Genomic DNA, 26,568 nt, shown 5'->3' with positions numbered 1-26,568 from the left:
TGGGTGTGGGGTGGTGACCAGTGGGTGTGGGTGGTGACCAGCTGGTGTGGGGTGGTGACCAGTGGGTGTGGGTGGTGACCAGCGGGTGTGGGGTGGTGACCAGCTGGTGTGGGGTGGTGACCAGTGGGTGTGGGGTGGTGACCAGCGGGTGTGGGTGGTGACCAGCTGGTGTGGGTGGTGACCAGCGGGTGTGGGGTGGTGACCAGCTGGTGTGGGGTGGTGACCAGTGGGTGTGGGTGGTGACCAGCGGGTGTGGGGTGGTGACCAGCTGGTGTGGGGTGGTGACCAGTGGGTGTGGGGTGGTGACCAGCAGGTGTGGGTGGTGACCAGCTGGTGTGGGTGGTGACCAGCTGGTGTGGGGTGGTGACCAGTGGGTGTGGGGTGGTGACCAGTGGGTGTGGGGTGGTGACCAGCTGGTGTGGGGTGGTGACCAGCGGGTGTGGGGTGGTGACCAGCAGATGTGGGGTGGTGACCAGCGGGTGTGGGTGGTGCACAGCGGGTGTGGGTGGTGCCCAGCGGGTGTGGGTGGTGGCCAGCTGGTGTGGGTGGTGGCCAGCTGGTGTGGGGTGGTGAACAGCTAGTGTGGGTGGTAACCAGCGGGTGTGGGTGGTGGCCAGCTGGTGTGGGTGGTGACCAGTGGGTGTGGGGTGGTGACCAGCGGGTGTGGGTGGTGACCAGCTGGTGTGGGGTGGTGACCAGCTGGTGTGGGTGGTAACCAGCGGGTGTGGGGTGGTGACCAGCGGGTGTGGGGTGGTGACCAGCTGGTGTGGGGTGGTGACCAGCTGGTGTGGGGTGGTGGCCAGCGGGTGTGGGTGGGGGCCAGCTGGTGTGGGTGGTGACCAGCGGGTGTGGGGTGGTGACCAGCTGGTGTGGGTGGTGACCAGCTGGTGTGGGTGGTGACAAGCTGGTGTGGGGTGGTGACCAGCTGGCGTGGGGTGGTGACCAGCTGGTGTAGGGTGGTGACCAGCTGGTGTGGGGGGTGACCAGTGGGTGTGGGGTGGTGACCAGCTGGTGTGGGGTGGTGACCAGTGGGTGTGGGGTGGTGACCAGTGGGTGTGGGTGTTGACCAGCTGGTGTGGGTGGTGACCAGCGGGTGTGGGGTGGTGACCAGCTGGTGTGGGGTGGTGACCAGCGGGTGTGGGTGGTGACCAGCGGGTGTGGGGTGGTGACCAGCTGGTGTGGGGTGGTGACCAGCTGGTGTGGGGTGGTGACCAGCTGGTGTGGGGTGGTGACCAGTGGGTGTGGGGTGGTGACCAGCTGGTGTGGGGTGGTGACCAGTGGGTGTGGGGTGGTGACCAGTGGGTGTGGGTGGTGACCAGCTGGCGTGGGGTGGTGACCAGCTGGTGTGGGGTGGTGACCAGTGGGTGTGGGGTGGTGACCAGTGGGTGTGGGGTGGTGACCAGCTGGCGTGGGGTGGTGACCAGCTGGTGTGTGGTGGTGACCAGTGGGTGTGGGGTGGTGACCAGTGGGTGCGTGGAGCTGGGCCTTTTGTCTTGTGACACATAACTGGGAATTTTTTGGGTGCCTGACGAGGACAAGCTGAGGGTGGCTGGTGGCAGCCTGCTGGTGTGTGTGTGTGTGTGTGTGTGTGTGTGTGTGTGTGTGTGTGTGTGTGTGTGTGTGTGTGTGTGTGTGTGTGTGTGTTTGTGTTATATTTAGGCCAGATGCCTTGGGTGTCAGGGGAGCATTATTAGGCCTTGTACAGAGAGGTTCCGGGGGGAGGGGTTATGATCTCTACGTGCCCTCCTGCCTGTCTCACGGCCCTATCTCCTGCACCAGCCAATCAGGCTCTCCAGGCGGACGGAGGCGGAGGCAACAGGGGAAAGGTGAGAACCGGAGAGGCATGCGATCCATGTGCTCCCACGTCACACGGCGGCTCCATGGTAACCGGGACATAACCATAGAGTAAAGCCTGTTCTTCCATATTTGGGTTGGAAGGAGGGGAGCCGGCCTGTAAGGCTGTCACACGCTTTCCCCCCCAACTGAGTCAGTCCCCTACTAACCAACTACGCAGGACTCTACTACCCAACTACCCTACTAGACTACCACCCAACTATGCTACGAACCCTACTACCCAACTGCCCTACTACACTACCACCCAACTACCCAACTAGACTACCACCCAACTACGCTACGACCCTACTACCCAACTGCCCTACTACACTACCACCCAACTACCCTACTAGACTACCACCCAACTACGCTACTACACTACCACCCAACTACCCTACTAGACTACCACCCAACTACCCTACTAGACTACCACCCAACTACCCTACTACACTACCACCCAACTACCCAACTACCCTTCTAGACTACCACCATACTACCCAACTACGCTATGCCCCTACTACCCAACTACCCTACTACACTACCACCCAACTACCCTACTGGACTACCACCCTACTACCCAACTACCCTACTACACTACCACCCAACTACCTTACTACACTACCACCCAACTACGCTACAACCCTACTACCCTACTACCCAACTACGCTACTACACTACCACCCAACTACCCAACTACCCTACTACACTACCACCCAACTACCCTACTAGACTACCACCCAACTACCTTACTACACTACCACCCAACTACGCTACAACCCTACTACCCTACTACCCAACTACGCTACTACACTACCACCCAACCACCCAACTACCCTACTAGATTACCACCCAACTACCAAGCTACCCTGCTACCCAGCTACTCAACTACCCAGCTACCCTGCAACCCTACTACCCTGCCACCCAGCTACTCAACTACCCAGCTACCCTCCTACCCAACTACCCTACTACCTAACTACCCAACTGCCCTTCTTCCCAACTACTCTACCACCCAACTACCCTACCACCCACTACCCTAGTACCTAACTACCCAACAACCCAATTACCAACTCCAAAGACATGTGAGCATTTTTGATGATGCTACTGCTGTTTTGTGTCTAGGCTGGGTTACTTTAAAGCAATTTGTGACAACTGCTGATGTAAAAAGGGCTTCATAAATACATATGAACTTTGATTGAATTTAAATACATGGAATAATTTTTGACAAGCATAACATGATGAACCCAAATGTTATTCACCAGACACTACCTCCGATGCACAGTTGCCTGGTAACAAAGTTAGATATCCCAAAATTGTGGCAACATTTTGTGACCTTAGGCCAGGGGTCTCCAATAGCTCACAGGCCAACTACCAGTAGCTCACAGGGCAACTACCAGTAGCTCTCAGGCCAACTACCAGTAGCTCTCAGACCAACTACCAGTAGCTCTCAGGCCAACTACCAGTAGCTCGCAGGGCAACTACCAGTAGCTCTCAGGCCAACTACCAGTAGCTCTCAGACCAACTACCAGAAGCTCTCAGGCCAACTACCAGTAGCTCTCAGGCCAACTACCAGTAGCTCGCAACCAACTACCAGTAGCTTGCAGGCCAACTACCAGTAGCTCGCAGGCCAACTATCAGTAGCTCGCAGGCCAACTACGAGTAGCTCGCAGGCCAACTACCACTAGCTCGCAGGCCAACTACCAGTAGCTCACAGGCCAACTACGAGTAGCTCGCAGGCCAACTACCAGTAGCTTGCAGGCCAACTATGAGTAGCTCGCAGGCCAACTACCAGTAGCTCACAGGCCAAATACCAGTAGCTCGCAGGCCAACTACCAGTAGCTCTCAGGCCAACTACCAGTAGCTCTCAGGCCAACTACCAGTAGCTCGCAGGCCAGCTACCAGTAGCTCACAGGCCAACTACGAGTAGCTCGCAGGCCAACTACCAGTAGCTCTCAGACCAACTACCAGTAGCTTGCAGGCCAGCTACCAGTAGCTCGCAGGCCAACTACCAGTAGCTCTCAGGCCAACTACCAGTAGCTCGCAGGCCAACTACCAGTAGCTCGCAGGCCAACTACCAGTAGCTCTCAGGCCAACTACCAGTAGCTCTCAGACCAACTACCAGTAGCTCTCAGGCCAGCTACCAGTAGCTCGCAGGCCAACTACCAGTAGCTCTCAGGCCAACTACCAGTAGCTCGCAGGCCAACTACCAGTAGCTCGCAGGCCAACTACCAGTAGCTCTCAGGCCAACTACCAGTAGCTCTCAGACCAACTACCAGTAGCTCTCAGGCCAGCTACCAGTAGCTCGCAGGCCAGCTACCAATCCACATTGATGGTTTTTTTTTACCCTAAAAAATGTTATTCTGGTGTGATTTAAGCATTGACACTGACTTATAGCATCCAATTTAATTGTTTCTTTATGAATACTTAGAATTTTAAGAGTGAAAAACAAAACAAACAATCCCAGACCAGAACCGAATAAAACCGAGATAGGAAAAATGTGCAGTTGCTCAAAATGTTTCATAATTAAAAAGTAGGTCTTATGCTAGAAAAGGGTGGAGACCCCTGACTTAGGACATACCCAGTTCTGTTTTATAAGAAGTGATCTGTTTCATTTACCACTGTGCTGTTAGATAATCAAGGCTGTAAAGGGCAAAGGACATTAGTTATGAGTTGGCCCTTTCCATAGAACCTGATCTTGAGCATGCACGGGGGATATTTGGCACAACTTTGGCAGAAACTCTGTCTGATTTTTGACAGTTAAATTGATGGCATCCAACGGGATCAACTTCACTAAGGTAAAAGGAGTAAGTCACTGTGCAACCTGTTCTCACACACACACACACACACACACACACACACACACATTCTACTAAGCTCTATGGAATTGTTTTAAGAAAGTCATACCAAGGACCATTTAGCTATTTGATTTTGAATTCCAAGACCCCTTGAAGCATCACATTTTTTTTTTTTTTTTACAAATAATTTGATTTAAAAAATGTGTTTGGCCTTTCTGCTATTAGCCCATGCAAACGCATTGAACAACAGATTCACTACATGGAACAAAAGACAGTCCCCCCCAAAAAAAATCTAAAGGAAAGTTGTTCTGAAGTGTCTGTCCTATATCTGAGATATATAAGAAAATCTGGAAACATATATACATATATACATGTTTTCTTGTACATGTATTTAACCCCTTATTTTTTGCCACCAAACACTCTCCATATATACTGTACTTCCTGTCATTTTTTAAAGTGGCACCGGGAGACCTTAAAACGAGTCTTGTGAGGCCTGTGGGCGTCCGAGAGCAAAATGACATGTACGAGTTTGTGAGAATCTCACCTTTACACAGAGAGGTCATATCAGTGTGTAAATGTTCGGACGCTACAGACAGAAGTTTGGTAGATCGGCTGTACAGAAATTCAGACGAGTCCCAAGACGCTTGTGAGGGGGGGGGGGGGGGGGGGGGGGGGGTCGTAGAGCAAAACGGAAACCACCATCCTGTTCATGAGTCTCATCTTTCCATAGAGGGGTTATAATAGTTTGTAGGCCAAACCGTTCAGACTCTACAGGCAATTTTGACCGATTTTCGAGATGTCTCATGGTCTGACAAACACCACTCTAGCTTATTTGTATTATGCTGAGTAGATTTCCACGGGGGCGCGGACATCGTCTGTAGTTTTTATATATATATGTATATATAGAGCGAGAGAGAGAGAGAGCGAGAGAGAGAGAGAGAGAGAGAGAGAGAGAGAGAGAGAGAGAGAGAGAGAGAGAGAGAGAGAGAGAGAGAGAGATTTTACTTCCTAAATTTCCCAAACACTTTCCTAGACTTGTGTAGGATGATAAATACTGTTTTTTTTTAGTTTAAATCGCTTTGGTAGTATTTTCAAAACTCTTAGTGCAAAACTCCAAACTGGTAACATTTGTAATAATGCAGCCAGTCTAACATTCAAAACCTTTCATTGTGCATTGATTTTGTTTGTAGACATCTTTCACCACACAACCATTGATCCAAAATATACGTTTACTGTGAAATATAATGAGCACATTGGTTTAATCACCTTAACACGACATAATGATATCTCCTCAATTGAGTTAATTTAACAACCAGTTTATCCAATAGCAAAACATTTAAGATGCATGTTTCAAAATTACCCTTTGAATGTAATATTCGACAGTACTGTAAACTGTAGTACATTAAACTGTTTCCACATTAGGCAATACACCCATTAAAATTGACTGAACATCAAATGTCCATCATTTCTATCAAAAGTGTGATCACTGAAGACATCTTTCACAATGCAATCAAATGAAAGCGAAGAAAGCAACACATTTTTTTTATCTGGCAGTAGTTTACATCAAGCCTGTCTTGAGCATTTGGCCACAGGTTCTCATCGAAATCACAGTAAATATACCAACTGGTGATGCACCTGGGAAAAACCTTTAGGAATGTGTCGTATTCCAGCCTGACATAGGTCTGGATTGAATTCATTGCATGCCTCATCCGTGCCCTGAGGGAGGTTGGTACACCCATGGGGATGGCAATCAGAACATCTTCCACCTGTGCAGTCATTGTGTATTGTATTTTACAGTGTTGTATTGTAGTGGTTCTGTACGTGGCCCAGTTCATTAGAGCATGGCACTAGCAACACTAGAGTTGTAGGTTCGATTCCCGCTGAGGTCACATACCAAAAATGTGTGGACTGTTGTTGTCCCCGTTTGGTGAAAAGGTGACTGTGTGATTTTGTATGTTGTAATTAGTCAATTGAAAATGTGCTTAAGAGTTTTCAAACAACTGTCCTTTTGATGATCTGTTTTGAGTTTTGTACTAAGTTGTGAAAATGTACCACATACCTGTGAAAATTTCACCAAAGCAATAAAACAACCTGTAATACAGCAATAGTCTTGGCACTTGTCTTATTGGTGCTGTATTATGGAATGATTAAAGAAACATAGAAACGTGCATGGCTACCGAACAACTACAATCAGGTGTAACCGATGTGAAACGGCTAGCTAGTTAGCGGTGGTGCGCGCTAATAGCGTTTTCGATCGGTGACGTCACTCGCTCTGAGACCTTGAGGTAGTTGTTCCCCCTTTGCTCTGCCAGGGCAGCGGAGCGATGGGTAACGATGCTTCGTGGGTGTCAGTTGTCTGTGTGTGCAGGGGGTGAGGGAACGGACGAAAGTTATACTGTTACACAGGCCTACTACAGTGCTTGAAAGGCAATTTATTTCAATAGATCCATTATTAACTATATATGAATGTGTTATTAATAACTGTAAAAACTACACATAAACGTTAATAATTAATGTTAGACTTAAAAGGTGATACATAGGCCTAAGTGTTTATATGAATAATAATAGCCATCACACTATCTGTGTCACAACAGAGTATCACGAGGATTAGTTCCCACATGTAGGTTATCAAAGCAAGGACACGCCATCATAAAACGCCCCCCTGACAAAGCAACATATTAGTTACAACTAGAGGTAAAGTTCATTGCCTGGAATATCATTTTATGACGTCTGGTCCACGCGAGGTTGCTGACGCCTTAATCGGGGAGGAAGGGCTCGTGGTAATGGCTGGAGCGAAATTTGTGGAATGACAAGGTTGTTTGATGCCATTCCAGCCATTATTATGAGCCGTTGTCCACTCAGCAGCCTCCACTGGTCTGGTCACGTTCTGAGTCAATTAAAGGTACACCCTATTGCCAGATGAAACCGTAAGACCAAATGAATCCAAATCGTCCCACTGACCTTGGTATGTAGCCTAATATAGAAGTGATAGGCCTACATGTCTTACTGAAAACCTGTCATGTCGCTGTCAACGTTAGTGTTGGCTTTCAAATGCCATCAGTGTGAGCTGAAAACTGTCCACTTGCAATGTCAATTTTAGATAGGAGCAGTGGTAGTATTAGTATATTTATTTTTCTCAAAATCAAAATAGATCTTGTTTTGGCCTGGATAAAAACCGTCAAACATGCGCGTCTGGTCATTCACTTAAGAGAAGCCATCCGAGGGTTACAAGTAAACCTTTTTAGGTGAAAAGACAACGGCTAGCATATTGCATATAGCCTATTCCTCAAATGTCGTTCTTTCACTTTGGAATCTGAAGAATATAAATTCACCTCTTCATTAGCCTACATAAACCACTACAACATGAATATGCGCGTGCTTCAGCTCATGACAAAATGGAAAAACACTCAAAGGCAGAACTTGGCACTGAGTGACCGTACAAGCAATAACAGACCGTGGAGCATTGACCGAAAACATGACGTTTGTAGGCTACAGTATACGATCTTTCTCAAGGAATATATCGGTCTTTTGTTGTTTTGTCTCACCTTGAAGTTTGTCTCCCCGTGATGTGATCTGTAGTAATGTTATGGTGACCCCGTCATACCCTCCGGGTTTATCAATTAGATGTTTACTCCGCATGATATGGCTTCTGGTGTCACAGTATCGGGAAGGAAAACAGGTGTATTCCTTCGTGGGTTTCTTGTGGCATAACCATTATAGACCTTCATCTTCGTTTAATCGCACAAGAATCAAAGATTCTGAGGAGCCCTGGGATACCTAGATTTATGGAATGAGATATATTCAAAGCGTACAACAATTAGTTTTTATTCGGCCAGCATCACAAGGGGAAGTCTAACTAACAGGTGTTTTAATATGAAAGCAACCCGAAGAGCAACAACGAAAAAATATTTCAAATCCTTTTATTAAAAAAAAAAAAAAAACACTATTTAATTTAAAACATATAGGCTATTGTTCAACCTTTGTGGCAACAGTTTGTTGTGATTTGTTTACTTTCTTTTGTTTAATACTTTTTTTGTTCACTAGTTTTTTTTTCTCACTTCAGACACACAAGTAAAGACTCAATATAGCATATATACTTACTGTCTATACTTTGTATCTGTCCTGCTCGAGAGCTGAAATCTGTGCCAAACCCGTTGCAAGGCGCCGCCGGTCTTATACTGGCTCGGTGAGCGGGGCGTTCCCTAGCTCTATTCTAGAACGTCCCACCAGGTATCGGGTTCCTGACTAATCATAGCCACCAGACAGACAGAGACAGTCGTTGAGCTTTTGCCCTATTTGGAGCGTGGCTACATTTACTAAGTCCTGACTATCCGCTAGACACACTTGCCAGCACTTCTCTCTTATTCTATGTTCCAGTCAATTGTTTGAACCAACAACAAACGTTCTTACTGCTGAGTGTTTTTTTTCGCATTGTTGTTATATTCCAGTTAATTTTGACAGAAAGCACACTATACTGGCCAGTAGGCTACCCTACAAAATACAATTTACACACGGTTTTCGCACAGCCTTCTTCTGGTCTCGCCAAGTTGCCAGATGGCCAATAACCAAATGTCATATGAGTGATACTGTATATCTGAGGTACCATATCAAAAAATATTGTTCCCATTAAAATGTATCCACACACCCCAAGTGTACTACTATTGTGAATATATAGGCTTTGTGTCAAGCATAATGAACAATAAATACTTCATTGATTTGATTTGGACACCTACAGGACACCTACAGCACCCAATGTCACAGGAAGGCCAAAAAGATCATCAAGGACAACAGCGGCCTATTCACCCCGCTATCGTCCAGAAGGCGAGGTCAGTACAGGTGCATCAAAGCTGGGACAGAGAGACCAAACACTTCTATCTCAAGTCCATCAGACTGTTAAATAGTCATCACTAGCACATTAGAGGCTGCTGCCCTATATACATAGACTTGAAATCACTGGCCACTTTAATAAATGGAACACTTGTCACTTTAATAGTGGTTACATATTTTGCATTACTCATCTCATATGTATAGACTGTATTCTATTATATTCTACTGTATCTTAGTCTATGCTGTTCTGACATTGCTCGTCCACGTATTTATATATTCTTAATTCTATTCCTTTACTTTAGATTTGTGTGTATTGGGTATATGTTGTGAAATTGTTAGATATTACTTGTTAGATGTTACTTCACTGTCGGAGCTAGAAACACAAGCATTTCGCTACATCTGCTATACACCTGTATATGGCCAATAGAATTTGATTTGATTTGATTATACTTCAATATTAACCGTGACGGCCTGACAGGTGTCTCAAACACAGATGTACACTGCCACCCCATGGCCATGCTCTGAAATAGAGATGTTTATTCAAGTGTACAGACAGAGGGTTGAGAGATGGTACAATTTAGAGATGTCATGTCAGCATTTAGAGATGTAGTAGCCTACCAATGTCGTTCACAATGACAGATTCATTGAGACGTTTGTCATTCTGTGATTAGGCTAAACATATTGTTAAAAAGGAAGATGGTTCCCCTGAAGAAAATGTATAAGATGTTGTAGCCAATCAGATAAATTGATATTGAATGTCATTGAATTTATTTGGGACAATTTACAGCATTCCACATGTGTTTATTATATAGTTTACCAAATTGTATCTCTTTATTCATAGGGACAGTAGGCTTGTTGAGTGCAATTGTTATATCTCATGGTGGATACAGAGTAGCCAACCTGGTCTCAGAGCATTTCATACTATTCTGTATGTAAATCCGGACTCTCAATTTAGTATGTTATGTTTCGTATGTTATGTATTAATTTGTGGATGTTCCTCACCCATTTTGTATGGTATGTTACGAATTACAATTTGCACTATATGTTGCAAATTTGCAAACTGTACAAAATGTTATACATTTGCTAAACATACTTTAAGTTATGAATTTGCAAAATGTATGATATTTTATGAATTCTAGATAGGTGGCTAACGTTAGCTAGCTGGCTAGCGTTAGCTAGGCTAGGGGTTAGGGGTTAGTTTTAAGGTTAGGGTTAAGTTTAGGAGTTAGGTTAAAGGATTAAGTTTAGGGGTTAGTGGATGGGGAAGGGTTGAAGGGTTAAAGGGTTTAGGTTAGAGTTAAGTTTGGGGGAAGGATTAGCTAACATGCTAAGCAGTTACAGAGTAGCTAAAATGTAGTAAGTAGCTGAAAAGTTGCTAAAGAGCTAAAATGCTAAAGTTGCCCATGAGTTGTACTCGCAAACTTTGGGTTGCAGACTTTCGCATTATACGCCCACTCATCCACCCCAATCAACCAGTTAACTAGACATTCACGGTATAAGCCCACCCATCCACCCCAACCAACCAGTTAACTAGACATTCACGTTATAAGCCCAACCATCCACCCTGACCAACCACCCTACTTTTGTTTTTGCCTTAAGTAACCATCTGTTTTATATAACCATACCAAACGTATTATATCATACGAATTTGAATATCCCGGATCAACGTTTACTATGTTACGTCTAATCTACGAGACCAGGTTGGGATAGCCTACTGACTGACTTCCCACTGTGCACAGACATCAGATTGACGTTTAGTTTTGATTTAAATTCGGTTGAGTTATCAACTAACGTGAATTCAACGTGAAATCAACCAAAATGTTCATCCTGTCATTGGAGTTAGGTTAAAAGTTGGGTGAAAAAAATACGAGATTCCCTTACATTGATGACTTTTAAGAAAAAATTTGCCAAAATGATAAGAGAAAATAAGTGTCAAATAAAGTACTGCCTCTTATATAGATTACTTGCATTGAAACAATGCCCAAGTTGATCACGAGAAACACACAAAAGTGGCGTTGCTATTCAGATGACCCTAGATGACACCAGTGCGTAAAATTTGCTAAGTAAACTCTAGGCTTGTGTAAACTACGTTATAAGGCTTGTGTAACTGAACTCCACAGGGAGGAAAGAGTTAAGTATTTTCTCTCGAACCTCAGGCTTTCTGTGCATGCTTAAGTAAACTAGCCCGTTTTGATAAATGGCTGAGAAATTCAAGCTTCCTGTCCTCTCCAACCATCAGTAGTGCCGCACACAGAGAAAACAGGCAGGCTATGCCGCATATTCACTGGAACGGAAAGTGCACGCGCTCCTCCTAAGAACTTTTAACTCCTCCACAGAACCATTTTAGCCTATTCTGTGCAATACAAATGTCAAATACGTAGGCCTATTGATTAATGTTGTAGTTAATGAGTTCTAGAGAGTGTTTAGTACGTTTAAATTATCAGTTATGGCGAAGTGGTCGATTTTACTTTTCTACCTCCTCCAAGGACTGGTTCATCTCATTACCGGGCAGCAGCAGCCGCCACGCGAACGAGTGGGGCCTTGGCGGCAGAGGATTCAGTGGGAGAATAACGGTAAGGTGTACAGTTTGATGAGCACCGGGTCAGAGTATCAACCACCGGCGCGGCCGAGAAGCCAATCCAGAGTCTACATGAGCACTGGGAGGGATGGCACCGGTCAGACTCAGCCTGGAACGCGGGAAGGCACAATGGCGCACAGAAGACCTGGACCAATCGAATCGAACGTAGGTGGACATTTACGGGACCAAACCAACAACGTTCTAGATCCTGGATCAGCACATTTAGGACATGATAGTAGACAGTATCTGGTACCCAATGCTCGCCAGTCAGGGGCCAGGTCGCAGCCCGAGATGCCATACCGAGCGGGTGTGGCGGGGTCCCCTGGCGCACGGCGCAACTCACCAGAGTACACTTCCCGTGTAAACGCCTCGGTCCCTGGGCTGCTCCCCGAGTTCTCCGGTAGCGGCGTACCGAGGAGAAGAGCCCCTGTCACTCAGGATGTTACCTGGGATGCTCGCTCGGGGCTTCCCGCCTCTTCATCCCGAGGCAGGGAGGCAGTGCCTGTACCGGGCGTAGAATACCAAGAGATGCGCGCGGAGCCCGGTGCATCCATCTCCAGGCAACCCGCACTAACGGATAATTCCAACGCACGTTATTTCATCCCTAACCGGAGGGGTACTCCTCCAGGACCCGGACCCGTTAACGCTGCTGAGACATCGAATGAGGCAGCAAGTAATGGCGAGGATATGGTCTCGGACGACCCTCGGAACCCTTTTAAAAACCACCGGAATTCCGTCTTCTACAACATGTATTCCTCCAGAGGCAGAACGCCCGTAGCACGCACACGGCGGCCGCGTCCCCCGGCGTCCGTTCCCGGCACTAGATATTTTCAGAATGGTATGTAATTGGCGCATAAAAGTGTAAACGCTCCAGTGACAACCGTTATAGGCGCTTATACGGCTTATGTGATGGCATTGTCTCTCTTTAGGGCTCCCAGATCTCGTCCCAGACCCGTATGCCATCCAGGCAGGTGCATACATCCAGCGGATGCAGATGTACTCGCTGCGCTGTGCGGCTGAGGAGAACTGTTTGGCGAGGTACGTTATACTGTAGTTGCCCAACTTGTTTTGTGCGCAATTTTTTCACAGCATATATTCTCTATTTGTCTTCATCCGCGAAACACTTTAAGAAAAAAAGTCTGCATTATCCCATTGTCTCTTCAATTCCTGAAATGTGTGGTTACTGTACATAATGCCTTCAATTGGTAGTTTGCCACTCAATAGGCAACATAAACAGGATGTCACTTAGGTACTTCCGTTTTGCACTGCCAATAAACTTAAAACATACTCATTTTTACAATTGTAAACGATTACCTTATCAGATATAATATGACAGTTAATGTATCTTTCCCTGTGTGGTCTGTCCCAGGTCTGCGAGCACAGCAAGAGACATAGACTACAGAGTACTGCTCCGCTTCCCCCAGAAAGTCAAGAACCAGGGCACCACTGACTTCCTTCCTGTTAAACCAAGACACCAGTGGGAATGGCACAGCTGTCACCAGTGAGTAAATATATTCCCATTGCATTTAGGAAGTAGAAATGACTAGCTCTATTTGTCTCAGGTCTTCCTCACTCGTGACAGGCAATAGCAGCTGGCCAGACACACTTATAACGACTGTATATGTATGAATGGGGAAACTTCAGAGGATAGATTAGACCAGTTCCTTTTTTTGTAGAACCTGAATTTTTACTTAATCCAGATCATTGTACATAATTTACTCCTGTACTCTGTCTCTCTCCTCTCTCCTGTCTCTCTCACCTCTCTCTCCTCTCTCCTGTCACTCTCCTCTCGCCTTTATCGCTCCTCTCCTCTCTCCTGTCTCTCTCTCCTCTCTCCTGTCACTCTCCTCTCGCCTTTATCGCTCCTCTCCTCTCTCCTGTCTCTCTCTCCTCTCTCCTCTCTCCTGTCTCTCTCTCCTCTCTCCTGTCACTCTCCTCTCTCCTTTATCGCTCCTCTCCTCTCTCCTGTCTCTCTCCCCTCTCTCTCCTCTCTCCTGTCACTCTCCTCTCTCCTTTATCGCTCCTCTCCTCTCTCCTGTCTCTCTCCCCTCTCTCTCCTCTCTCCTGTCACTCTCCTCTCTCCTTTATCGCTCCTCTCCTCTCTCCTGTCTCTCTCACCTCTCTCTCCTCTCTCCTGTCTCTCTCCTCTCTCCTGTCTCTCACCCCTCTCTCTCCTCTCTCCTGTCTCGCTCCTCTCTCCTGTCTCTCTCCCCTCTCTCTCCTGTCTCTCTCCTCTCTCCTGTCTCTCTCCCCTCTCTCTCCTCTCTCCTGTCTCGCTCCTCTCTCCTGTCTCTCTCCCCTCTCTCTCCTGTCTCTCTCCTCTCTCCTGTCTCTCTCCTCTCTCCTGTCACTCGCCCCTCGCTCTCGGTCTCCTCTCTTCTTTCTCTCCTCTCCTCTCTCACGTCTCTTTCTCTCTCCCTTCTCCTCTCTTCTTTCTCTCTCTCTCTCTCCGGTCTCCCCCTCTATGTCCTCCCCCAGACACTACCACAGTATGGATGCCTTCAGTAGCTATGACCTGCTAGATGTGATAACAGGAAGGAAGGTAGCTGAGGGACACAAGGCCAGCTTCTGTCTGGAGGACACAGGTTGTGATGCTGGATTTAGACGCAGATATGCCTGCACCGCCCATACACAGGTTAGTTCTGCACCGCCCATACACAGGTTAGTTCTGCACCGCCCATACACAGGTTAGTTCTGCACCGCCCATACACAGGTTAGTTCTGCACCGCCCATACACAGGTTAGTTCTGCACCGCCCATACACAGGTTAGTTCTGCACCGCCCATACACAGGTTAGTTCTGCACCGCCCATACACAGGTTAGTTCTGCACCGCCCATACACAGGTTAGTTCTGCAACGCTCATACACAGGAAAAACTCTGGGTCAAGAGTTTTTCTCCCTCCTGTCACTATAGAACAATATAGCCAGATAAATGTGATGATGTCTCATTACTGGGTTGCCTTCGAACTCTTTTCACGTTATTGTTTTTTGCATATTGAGCTGTGGCTGTGTTTTGTTTTGCGTTGACAGGGGCTGAGTCCAGGCTGTCATGACACCTATGCTGCCGATATTGACTGTCAGTGGATCGACATCACTGATGTTCCTGCAGGAAACTACTTCCTGAGGGTAATGTCATTCAATTATTATTGTATTTACAACAGCAACTTGGTAATGGTCTATTCCTTAATGGTAAAACAGTTCTGTTTTAAAACAGTGCAATCTGAATGAGGTCTGACCATCTCCTCTAAGCAGCGTTGTTCACACACAAATCTTTTCATTGTTCAGGTCATAGTGAATCCCAGTTATCATGTTCAAGAGTCGGATTATTCCAACAACGTGGTGCGGTGTGATATCACATACACGGGTACTCAGGTTCAGACACGGAACTGTCGGGTAACCAGGTAAGAGATGCTCTGTGATTGGTTGGCCACGATATGAGATTCTTTGTGATTGACCAATATATCATGGACTCTGTAATTGGCCATGATGCCATACATAACAAGGTCTCAGCCCTGTGTAGGTTTTTACACCCCAAAGGCCATGTAAGTGCAAAAAATAGAGGCTGGGTGGCAAATATAGATGTTTTTGGTAATGGTAATAGCATAAACATTCATATATATATTGTGTATATTGTATACACATTGTATATTAAATATATTTTATTTAACTAGGCAAGTCAGTTAAGAACAAATTCTTATTTACAATGATGGCCAAACCCGGACGAGACTGGGCCGATTGTGCACCGCCCTATGGGACTCTCAATCACGGCCGGATGTGACACAGCCTGGATTCAAACCAGGGACTGTAGTGATGCCTCTTACACTGAGAGGCAGTGCTTTTAGACCGCAGCGCCACTCAGGAGCACACTTGGATATATAACAGAATGCATTTGATTTGATACACTACATACCACTATTTCTTAAAGGGATCTCTTTCTTCCTCTCTCCACAGGGGTTAAAGCTTGCCATGGATTCTGAGGTATTTGTCCTCTTGTCCCTTTAAGTACTGTAAACAGCAGCAATCTCAACCGGTTGTTGCGGCCAATAGCTGTTGTAGATAGATTTGTTTGTTTTTTTACATTCCTCTGTTGATGACATTCCTTCAATTCTTTAGTGTGTCATATGTTTGGAAATCTGTACTAAAGAAGGCATTTTGTTACTAATTACCGAGGATTATGAGATGTCATGACATTGTGTATTTTTATCGATGTAACAAATCCTTTGAAGAAGAGGGATATTTTTGTATTTTTTTAGCATGATCTTGGAAAATGGAATGGAAAAAGTGCCTGTGCTTGAATTAGACATTATGCTCGAATAATATTATTTGTATGCTTTGATGTTTGCTCTGCACTTGTAGTATCGTTAGATGCAGTTGAGTACGTCTTTAATAACCACTTCGTGGCCATAATTAATACGTTGCAAAACGCCTGGTCTTGTATGTGCTAATACGTCTTTAATAACCACTTCGTGGCCATAATTAATACGTTGCAAAACGCCTGGTCTTGTATGTGCTAATACGTCTTTAATCACCACTTCGTGGCCATAATTAATACGTTGCAAACGCCTGGTCTTGTATGTGCTAAGTATCAATGTAATAATAGATTTTCTTTTACTTTGTAAGTATGTATGCATGAGTGAGCGAATGTTATTTTATTTTCTTTTACATTGTAATGTAAAATTGTTTATATGCCGCTCAAACCTACATTTTACAATTGGTGTTGTTTTTGTTGAAGGTGTTGTTCTAGATACAATAAGCATGGTGAAGAGTGGGTGTATTAAAAATAAATTCACCTCCGACTATTCTTTTCTTTTGTCACATGGAAAATAGAGCTCAGACTAGTGGAGCACCCGCAGTCCCCGTGGTTAGGCCTATATTTGAAAAAATAAATAGTTTGACCTTTATTTAACTAGGCAAGTCAGTTAAGAACAAATTCTTATTTTCTGGCCTATATCTGGTTAGGCCTATATCTGCGGGACGAATGGGTCTAGGGTTCATGACATCTTGTGTGGATGAAATCCGGGAGAAAACAATATCTTAAAAAATCCGTAAATGTATACTTCTTGTGCAATTTATATCTATCTATAGGCTACATCTAGGTTTTAATTTCATTTTTAAAGGCACTAGTGCGTAAGCCTAAACTTACGGACCTGACTGTACACGCTCCAAATAGCCTACACGCTGCTCAACAAATGCTTTTGGGAACAGGCAGCAAAAGTTTAGCGTTGATCCACGGAGGAAAAAAAGGGAAAATGTCAGAGTTGAATTCAATAAGAGAAAGGCTGCGAAATGGAGAGTTGAAAATAAAGAGAAGGGAGGACCAGACGAGTAACGTTTGGGAACGATTAAGTGAAGTGGTAGAAGAGGATGATAGCTAGGTTATGTGTGATGATTGAGATACACTAAACAAACTCTCAAGTCACAAGACGGGGACTTCAAATAGGCCTATAGCACATCAAGGGAACTGTAGCATACTGTTGAGATGGGTTAAATGGAAACTGACTGTCGGTCTATAGCCTCTCACATAGCCTAAAATATTAAAAGGAAAATTCCAACCCCCCCAAAAAACTATCGTTTGGTATTTGTTTCATTAGTCCATTGTTGACATAGTCCCAAAATGTTTTGTTTGTCAACAATCAAGTTTTCAAGATATGTCGCTTTCAAAATACAGAAATCATCCCCATATGATGCATTCTGAATCACATGATGCAAAACAGCAATGGATCTAATGAAACAAATACCAAAAGAGCGTTTTTTTGGGTGGAGTTTTCCTTTGTCCTCCAGCAGAATTACGCAAATTCCGGCAGTAAAAAAGATACATCAAATGTAGGCAACATTTTGACTCGGGAACAGGAGTGGAGAAACAGGATTTCTTTCTTTCAGCATCTTGAGCGAATGAGAATGAGCAGTTAGATAGGCTACCGCCTGTAGAGGTGCTGTCTCTATCAGCATCATAAAAGCACATCGTATTTTAACCACATAAAATATGCACCCAAGCCGAACTGAAATCTTATCAGAAACACTTTGGGTTGTTTTCACAGCTTTCCTATTTCCTTACAACCCGTCAAACTGATGTCATTTGGACATTTTGCACAGAAAATCTTTCCTGTTTGTTTTTAATGGTTATTTTCACACTACATTAAAAGACTCAACCCACCTGTTGAATGAAGACTGCTGGGAGTGGACTACGTGTGGTGCAGATTGTGCCTGGTCTTAAGAGAGGCTGAGCCATCGAACACCAGATTTCACAAACACAGAGGAGAGCTGCTGTGCCTTGACAGTTTGTTTGCTGACAGGCCTATGTGGAGACGGAGGTCAGAGGTTGTTATACAGCCATGGGTTGGTTTGAGTTGGAAAGTCATTACGTACAAAGCTATTTATAACACATTTTGTCACTGAAAAGTTTTTGAATATTGAATCAAGATTTGAGAACACTACCTGCATTCAATAAGATAAATATATACGAAGAAACCAGAAGACATAGACTCTGTTGTAAAAGAACAGCAAACATCTAAGATGAACTGGTTTACACTGGAAGACTCTAATGTGTGTCTATGCCAGAATAGATTGTCTATGTTATTGAAAGAGTCTGACTGGAAAATCCTCTTCCTCTTTAATCAACTCCACTCCATCCCGTCTGTCTAGGAATTCCAGCCCAATATTTACACACAGTCAGTGACAATCTCCACTCTGTTGTGGAGGTACAGACTTTCTACTTTTGTGGTCAACAGAAACAGGACTAGTCAGTAGGACTAGAGAATCAACCGTTGAACACGTCAACTGTTTAAATAAAAACATTAGATGCTACAAAGCTTTGTTTCCTACTCTACCCAGGTCTTCTAGAGAGGCCCTGTGATTTCAAACATGCCATGTAGAAGAGAAGACGGTGGCTGTTTGCTCAGCTGTGAGCCATGCAGCATGCAGACGGACGGTAGCAGCTAGTTCAGACATCAGGAGCGTCCAGCTCCTCCTGGCTAGGGACTTCAGCGCTACTACAGTAGATGGAGATGGAAACGCCAGGTTGGCCCCTTCTGCTTAACATCACTCAGACATCATTACATCAACCCAGATGTTGTTGGCAGGAAGGATATCAGTCTCTGTGCGTCCCAAATGCGATCTTATTCCCCATATAGTGAACTACTTTTAACTAGGGCCAATAGGGAGTGGACAAAACATTAGGAACGCCTGTTCTTTCCATGACATAGACTGACCAAGTGAATCCATGTATAAGCTGTGACCCATTACGGATGTCACCTGATATATCAAATTCAATCAGTATAGATGAAGGGGTTAAAAAAGGAGTTTTAAGCCTTGGGACAACTGAGACATGGATTACGTATGTGTGCCGTTCAGAGAGTGAATGGGCCAGACCAAAGATTTAAGTGCCTTTGAATGGGATGTGGTAGTAGGTGCCAGGAGCACTAGTTTGAGTGTGTCAAGGACTGCAATGCTGCGGGATTTTTCACGCTCAACAGTTTCCTGTGTGTATAAAGAATGGTCCACCACCCAAAGGACATCCAGCCAACTTGACAACTGTGGGAAGCATTGGAGTCAACGTGGGCCAGCATCCCTGTGGAACGCTTTCAACACCTTGTAGAGTCCATGCCTTGACGAATTGAGGCTGTTCTGAGGGCAGAAGAGGGTCCATTTCAATATTTGGAAGGTGTTCCTAATGTTTTGTCCACTCACTGTATAGGAAATAGAATGCCATCTGGGACACAGACTCTGAGACATAATGCCATATTGGGCCAAATACAGGTAGAACAGACAGAGAGAAGAACATTGAGAAGCCCAAAGCTCATTCTACTTGTTATACTGTAGCGTGGTTAGTAACTGTTGCTGTTGCTTAGCAAATACCAATGAGGAACAGTCTGTAGCCTAGCTAACTGGCAGCTACATGTTTCAGAGTAAGTTCTCTGCTAGCTCCTCTCTGAGTCATGCTACTGATCCAGTAGAAATGCTCTGGTAAACACAGACATTCCCCCGCTGCATCTGCACGTAGGTGGGTAGTGTGGGGAACGGGTGTTAAGGTTTGGCGAGATATTTGGGCCACGTGAGCATGGGCTGAGGCAGCTGTAGAGGGAGAGTGCGCTGGACTGCGATGTGCTGTGCATACCTGGGTCCAGGAAACCGGGGCCCGGGGTTGGCCTCCCCAGGCAGGTTGGTTTAGGCACTGAGAAGAGAAATTCCACAATTACTCTGTCATCTCGTTGAGACGAGAAATATTGCTGAGTTCAGCCATAATATACATCAGAGCTACGACCGGTATCCTACAGCTCAGACAAACAGAAAGAGGGTCCAATTCAGACATAATATACATCAGAGCTACGGACGGTATCCTACAGCTCAGACAAACAGAAAGAGGGTCCAATTCAGACATAATATACATCAGAGCTACGGACGGTATCCTACAGCTCAGACAAACAGAAAGAGGGTCCAGTTCCTCCATAATATACATCAGAGCTACGGACGGTATCCTACAGCTCAGACAAACAGAAAGAGGGTCCAGTTCAGCCATAATATACATCAGAGCTACGGACGGTATCCTACAGCTCAGACAAACAGAAAGAGGGTCCAGTTCCTCCATAATATACATCAGAGCTACGACCGGTATCCTACAGCTCAGACAAACAGAAAGAGGGTCCAATTCAGACATAATATACATCAGAGCTACGACCGGTATCCTACAGCTCAGACAAACAGAGAGAGGGTCCAATTCAGACATAATATACATCAGAGCTACGGACGGTATCCTACAGCTCAGACAAACAGAGAGAGGGTCCAGTTCAGACATAATATACATCAGAGCTACGGCCGGTATCCTACAGCTCAGACAAACAGAGAGAGGGTCCAATTCAGCCATAATATACATCAGAGCTACGGACGGTATCCTACAGCTCAGACAAACAGAAAGAGGGTCCAATTCAGACATAATATACATCAGAGCTACGGACGGTATCCTACAGCTCAGACAAACAGAGAGAGGGTCCAGTTCCTCCATAATATACATCAGAGCTACGACCGGTATCCTACAGCTCAGACAAACAGAAAGAGGGTCCAATTCAGACATAATATACATCAGAGCTACGACCGGTATCCTACAGCTCAGACAAACAGAAAGAGGGTCCAATTCAGACATAATATACATCAGAGCTACGGACGGTATCCTACAGCTCAGACAAACAGAGAGAGGGTCCAGTTCCTCCATAATATACATTACGGCTACAACTATGGGCCAGGTTGGCCCCTTCTGCTTAACATCACTCAGACATCATTACATCAACCCAGATGTTGTTGGCAGGAAGGACAGTCGGGACAGAGATAGAGAGACACAAGACAGGGAGAGTGAGAGACAGAGAGGGAGAGGAAATGTCCACCTGGCATAACATGGGCCTGGGCGACTTATAGAACTGGCAGGCAGGCACCTCGACCAACATACAGAATTTAATAAACACTGGCTCAGTTAATAAACCGGGAGACTATACATCAGGCACACGTCTGAATTTTTAATTTTTTAAAATTTATTTATTTAACCGGGCAAGTCAGTTAAGAACAAATTCTTATTTACAATGACGGCCTAGGAACAGTGGGTTAACTGCCTTGTTCAGGGGCAGAATGACAGAGGGTTTGAACTTGCAACCTTCCTGCTACTAGTCCAACGCTCTAACCACTAGGCTACCCTGCCGCCCCATACGGCAGATGAATGAAGTCATGAGTGAGGAGGACCAGTCAGGAATTCTGTCTGTGTGTTAGTCTGGTGGTGTATGAGTGGTTACACATCTGTATAATGACCTCTTCTCCGGTCACCCAAGTCATAGACTGTTCCCTCTGCTGCCGCACGGCAAGCGGTACCGGAGCGCTGAGAAGGCTTCTACCCCCCAAGCTATAAGACTGCTGGCCACCCAAACTATTTACATTGCCCCCCCCCCCTCCCACACTTTGTTTTTACACTGCCGCTACTCACTGTTGATCATCTATGTATTTACCCTTTACCCTTACCAACATGTACAAATTACCTCACTAACCAGTACCCCCACACATTTATTACCTCACTAACCTGTACCCCCACACATTTATTACCTCACTAACCTGTACCCCCACACATTTATTACCTCACAAACCTGTACCCCCACACATTTATTACCTCACTAACCTGTACCCCCACACATTTATTACCTCACAAACCTGTACCCCCACACATTTATTACCTCACTAACCTGTACCCCCACACATTTATTACCTCACTAACCTGTACCCCCACACATTTATTACCTCACTAACCTGTACCCCCACACATTTATTACCTCACTGACCAGTACCCCCACACATTTATTACCTCACTAACCTGTACCCCCACACATTTATTACCTCACTAACCTGTACCCCCACACATTTATTACCTCACAAACCTGTACCCCCACACATTTATTACCTCACAAACCTGTACCCCCACACATTTATTACCTCACAAACCTGTACCCCCACACATTTATTACCTCACTAACCTGTACCCCCACACATTTATTACCTCACTAACCTGTACCCCCACACATTTACTCGGTACCGGGCTCCCTGTATATAGTAGCCTCGTTACTGTTATGTCATTCTACTGTGTTACTTTTTACTTTATTTTATTTAGTAAATATTTTCTTAACACTATTACTTGAACTGCACTGTTGGTTAAGGGCCTGTAAGTAAGCATTTCACGGTAAGGTCTACCTGTTGTATTCGGTGCATGTGACAAATACAATTTGATTTGATTGAACCCTCCCAAAATCCCAAAACAATTTGTTGTATGTTGCACACATTCTAAGCTGTGACCATCATTACACAGCATCATGGAGTTAGTTTTCCAGAACTGAATGCCCAGGGGTAAGGAGAAACAAACATCACGTCTATTATCAAACCCAGTGTGTTAACACCCAGCTGCTGTTCAGGACAGACAGACAGGTAGACAGAGGCAGGCAGGCAGGCAGACAGACAGACGGACAGACAGACAGACAGACAGACAGACAGACAGACAGACAGACAGACAGACAGACAGACAGAGGCAGGCAGGCAGGCAGACAGACAGACAGGTAGACAGACAGACAGACAGACAGACAGACAGACAGACAGACAGACAGACAGACAGACAGACAGACAGGTAGACAGAGGCAGGCAGGCAGGCAGGCAGACAGACAGACAGACAGACAGACAGACAGACAGACAGACAGACAGACAGACAGACAGACAGACAGACAGACAGACAGGTAGACAGAGGCAGGCAGGCGGGCGGGCGGACAGACAGACAGACAGACAGACAGACAGACAGACAGGCAGGCAGGCAGGCAGGCAGGCAGGTAGTTAGGTAGGCAGGCAGGCAAACAGAGGCTGCAGGGGCGAGGTCGGCTGGACTATTTTTTAGTTGGGTCGGAAGTTTACATACACTTAGGTTGGAGTCATTAAAACACGTTTTTCAACCACTCCACAAATTTCTTGCTAACAAACTATAGTTTTGGCAAGTTGGTTAGGACTTGCAAGTCGTTTAGGACTTCTACTTTGTGACACAAGTAATTTTTCCAACAATTGTTTACAGACAGATTATTTCACTTCCAATTCACTGTATCACAGTTCCAGTGGGTCAGAAGTTTACATACACTAAGTTGACTGTGCCTTTAAACAGCTTGGAAAATTCCAGAAAATTATGTCATGGCTTTAGAAGCTTTTGATAGGCTAATTGACACAATTTGAGTCAATTGGAGGTGTACCTGTGGATGTATTTCAAGGCCTACCTTCAAACTCAGTGCCTCTTTGCTTGACATCATGGGAAAATCAAAATAAATCAGCCAAGACCTCAGGAAAAAAATTGTAGACCTCCACAATTCTGGTTCATCCTTGGGAGCAATTTCCAAACGCCTGAAGGTACCACGTTCATCTGTACAAACAATAGTTCGCAAGTATAAACACCATGGGACCACGCAGCCATCATACCGCTCAGAAAGGAGACATGCTCTGTCTCCTGGAGATGAACTTCCTTTGGTGCAAAAGGTGCAAATCAATCCCAGAACAACAGCAAAGGACCTTGTGAAGATGCTGGAGGAAAAAGGTACAAAAGTATCTATATCCACAGAAAAACGAGTCCTATATTGACATAATCTGAAAGGCCATTCAGCAAGGAAGAAGCCACTGCTCCAAAACCGCCATAAAAGCCAGACTGCACATGGGGACAAAGATTGTACTTTTTGGAGAAATGTCCTCTGGTCGGATGAAACAAAAATAGAACTGTTTGGCCATAATGACCATCATTGTGTTAGGAGGAAAAAGGGGGATGCTTGCAAGCCAAAGAACACCATCCCAACCGTGAAGCATGGGGGTGGCAGCATCATGTTGAGGTGAGGCTTTGCTGCAGGAGGGTCTGGTGCACTTCACAAAATAGATGGCATCATGAGGCAGGAAAATTATGTGGATACATTGAAGCAACATCTCAAGACATCAGTCAGGAAGTTAAAGCTTGGTCGCAAATGGTCTTCCAAATGGACAATGATCCCAAGCATACTTCCAAAGTTGTGGCAAAATGGCTGAAGGACAACAAAGTCAAGATATTGGAGTGTCCGTCACAAAGCCCTGAACTTAAACCCAAGATGGCGTAGCAGTGCAGATGTGGTTTGTCGTCCTCTCATTTACTTTTTGTACTTTTAGTCTTTTTTGTATGTATTTTAATTTATTTTCAATCTCTTTTCCATTTTTAAATTAAATATACCTTCCGGTAACCCGCCTCACCCAATGTGACACGGATCTGCTATTTTTTAGACCTTATAGCCAGAACCTCCATCAGCAGCTAGCCATCAGAAGCTAACCAGCTAATTAGCTACTAGCTATTTAGTCATTGTTAGCCACTGCTAGTGCCCTTTACCTTCCGCACAGACGCCAGCTGTTTTTTGTAGCCTGGTTAATTAATACTTGCCAGCCTGCCAGTATCGGACTGTTTTCTCCACTACAACGCCAGATTCCTGCCGTAAACCCTGGACCATTACTCCTGATCATCACAGCTGCCTCCGAGTGACCCAGCCCCGAAGCTAGCCCTGAGCCAGGCCCACCTCCCGGCCTACTCTGTGATTACTCCAGGACTCTACCCCAACACCGCTAGAATCCACTAGTCCACCAGATCCTTGCCGTAAGCTCTGGACCTTTGTATTGGATCATCACTGCTAGCTAGCTGCTACCGAGTAGCTATAGTGGCTAACACCCCTGCCCCGAAGCTAGCAGCAGTTAGCCGCGAGCCAGGCGCATCTCCCGGCTAGCAAACGAAATTACTACTACTATTTCTACTCTTTTGCCATCTGGCCCGGACCCTTTGTCGACACGGCGCCCCGCCGTACCACCACAACTGGTCCGCCGACGTAACTCCATCTGCTGTGCCCTCAACCGGCCTTTGCCGAACGTCGACGCAGAAGCTTCAACTTACCCCGGCCTGCTAACTTTAAACGCTGTGTCTCCCGCTTTCTAGCGTAGTAACGACTGCCCGTGGCTTCCATGTTCCATCTATTGCTGTTCACTGGACCCAATGATCACATGGCTACATAGCTGCTGCCTGCTGGACTGTACATTAATCACGATACTCCATTTTGTTTCTTTTTTGATTATCTGTCGGCCCCAGCCTCGAACTCAGGCCCTGTGTGTAGTTAACCGACCCTCTCTGCCCATTCATCACCTTTTACCTGTTGTTGTTGTCTTAGATCAATAGCTGTTGTTGTCTTACCCGTTGTTGTCTTCTCTAGCTCTCCCAATCAACACCTGTGATTGCTTTATGTCTCGCTTTGTCTGCCTCAAATGTCAATATGCCTTGTACACTGTTGTTTATGATAGTTATCATTGTTTTAGTTTACTGCGGAGCCCCTAGTCCCACTCAACAGGCCTCAGATACTTCCTTTGTCTCAACTCCCACACATGTGGTGACCTCAACCAGCATAACTAGCATAACTAGCCCATCATCACTCGGTGCCTGGGTCTACCTCCACTGTACCCACACCCCACCATACCCCTGTCTGTACATTGTGCCCTGAATCTATTCTTCCACGCCCAGAAATCTGCTCATTTTATTCTCTGTCCCCAACGCACTAGACAACCAGTTTTGATAGCCTTTAGCCGTACCCTTATCCTACTCCTCCTCTGTTCCCCTGGTGATGTAGAGGTTAACCCAGGCCCTGTGTATCCCCAGGCACTCTCATTTGTTGACTTCTGTAACCCGAAAAAGCCTTGGTTTCATGCATGTTAACATCAGAAGCCTCCTCCCTAAGTTTGTTTTGCTCACTGCTTTAGCACACTCCGCCAACCCTGATGTCATTTCCATGTCTGAATCCTGGCTCAGGAAGGCCACCAAAAATTCTGAGATTTCCATACACAACTACAACATTTTCCGTCAAGATAGAACTGCCAAAGGGGGAGGAGTTGACATCTACTCCAGAGATAGTCTGCAAAGTTCCGTCATACATTCCAGGTCTATGCCCAAACAGATCGAGTTTCTAATTTAAAAAATGAATCTCTCCAGAAATTGGTCTCT

At 45.6% G+C, this 26,568-nt stretch overlaps 1 protein-coding gene and 1 long non-coding RNA gene across 3 annotated transcripts in view; one reads left to right on the top strand and one right to left on the bottom strand.

Moving 5' to 3' along the window:
* Positions 1-8,821, bottom strand: part of LOC110530792 — a 50,251-nt gene extending 41,430 nt beyond the window's left edge. For both annotated transcript variants that reach the window (XR_005052976.1, XR_002474602.2), the window contains exons 1-2: positions 8,727-8,821; positions 8,171-8,402 (exon numbers count right to left, since the gene is read on the bottom strand). This is a non-coding gene — a long non-coding RNA (uncharacterized LOC110530792). The remainder of the gene's footprint in view (positions 1-8,170; positions 8,403-8,726) is intronic.
* Positions 8,822-11,620: 2,799 nt separating this feature from the next.
* LOC110530787 (protein-lysine 6-oxidase) lies at positions 11,621-16,820 on the top strand. The gene is made up of 7 exons (XM_036986543.1): positions 11,621-12,868; positions 12,960-13,068; positions 13,400-13,531; positions 14,509-14,665; positions 15,060-15,155; positions 15,315-15,430; positions 15,981-16,820. Exons 1-7 carry the CDS (start codon positions 11,899-11,901, stop codon positions 15,985-15,987), a joined length of 1,587 nt encoding a protein of 528 aa, XP_036842438.1. The 5' UTR covers positions 11,621-11,898; the 3' UTR covers positions 15,988-16,820.
* The last annotated feature ends 9,748 nt before the right edge of the window (positions 16,821-26,568 follow it).

Source organism: Oncorhynchus mykiss, chromosome 8 (genome assembly GCF_013265735.2).
Source record: "Oncorhynchus mykiss isolate Arlee chromosome 8, USDA_OmykA_1.1, whole genome shotgun sequence".
In the NCBI taxonomy this organism is placed as follows: Eukaryota; Metazoa; Chordata; class Actinopteri; order Salmoniformes; family Salmonidae; genus Oncorhynchus; species Oncorhynchus mykiss.
The sequence above is the reverse complement of the archived record's forward strand: the minus strand, read 5'-3'. Positions and strand labels throughout refer to the sequence as shown.

Excerpts from the sequence above, each read along its gene's own strand:
- LOC110530787 (XM_036986543.1), top strand. The coding sequence starts at position 11,899 with ATGGCGAAGTGGTCGATTTTACTTTTCTACCTCCTCCAAGGACTGGTT. Across the intron at positions 12,869-12,959 it reads CACTAGATATTTTCAGAATG|GGCTCCCAGATCTCGTCCCA; the intron begins GTATGTAATTGG and ends GTCTCTCTTTAG. Across the intron at positions 15,156-15,314 it reads CAGGAAACTACTTCCTGAGG|GTCATAGTGAATCCCAGTTA; the intron begins GTAATGTCATTC and ends TTCATTGTTCAG.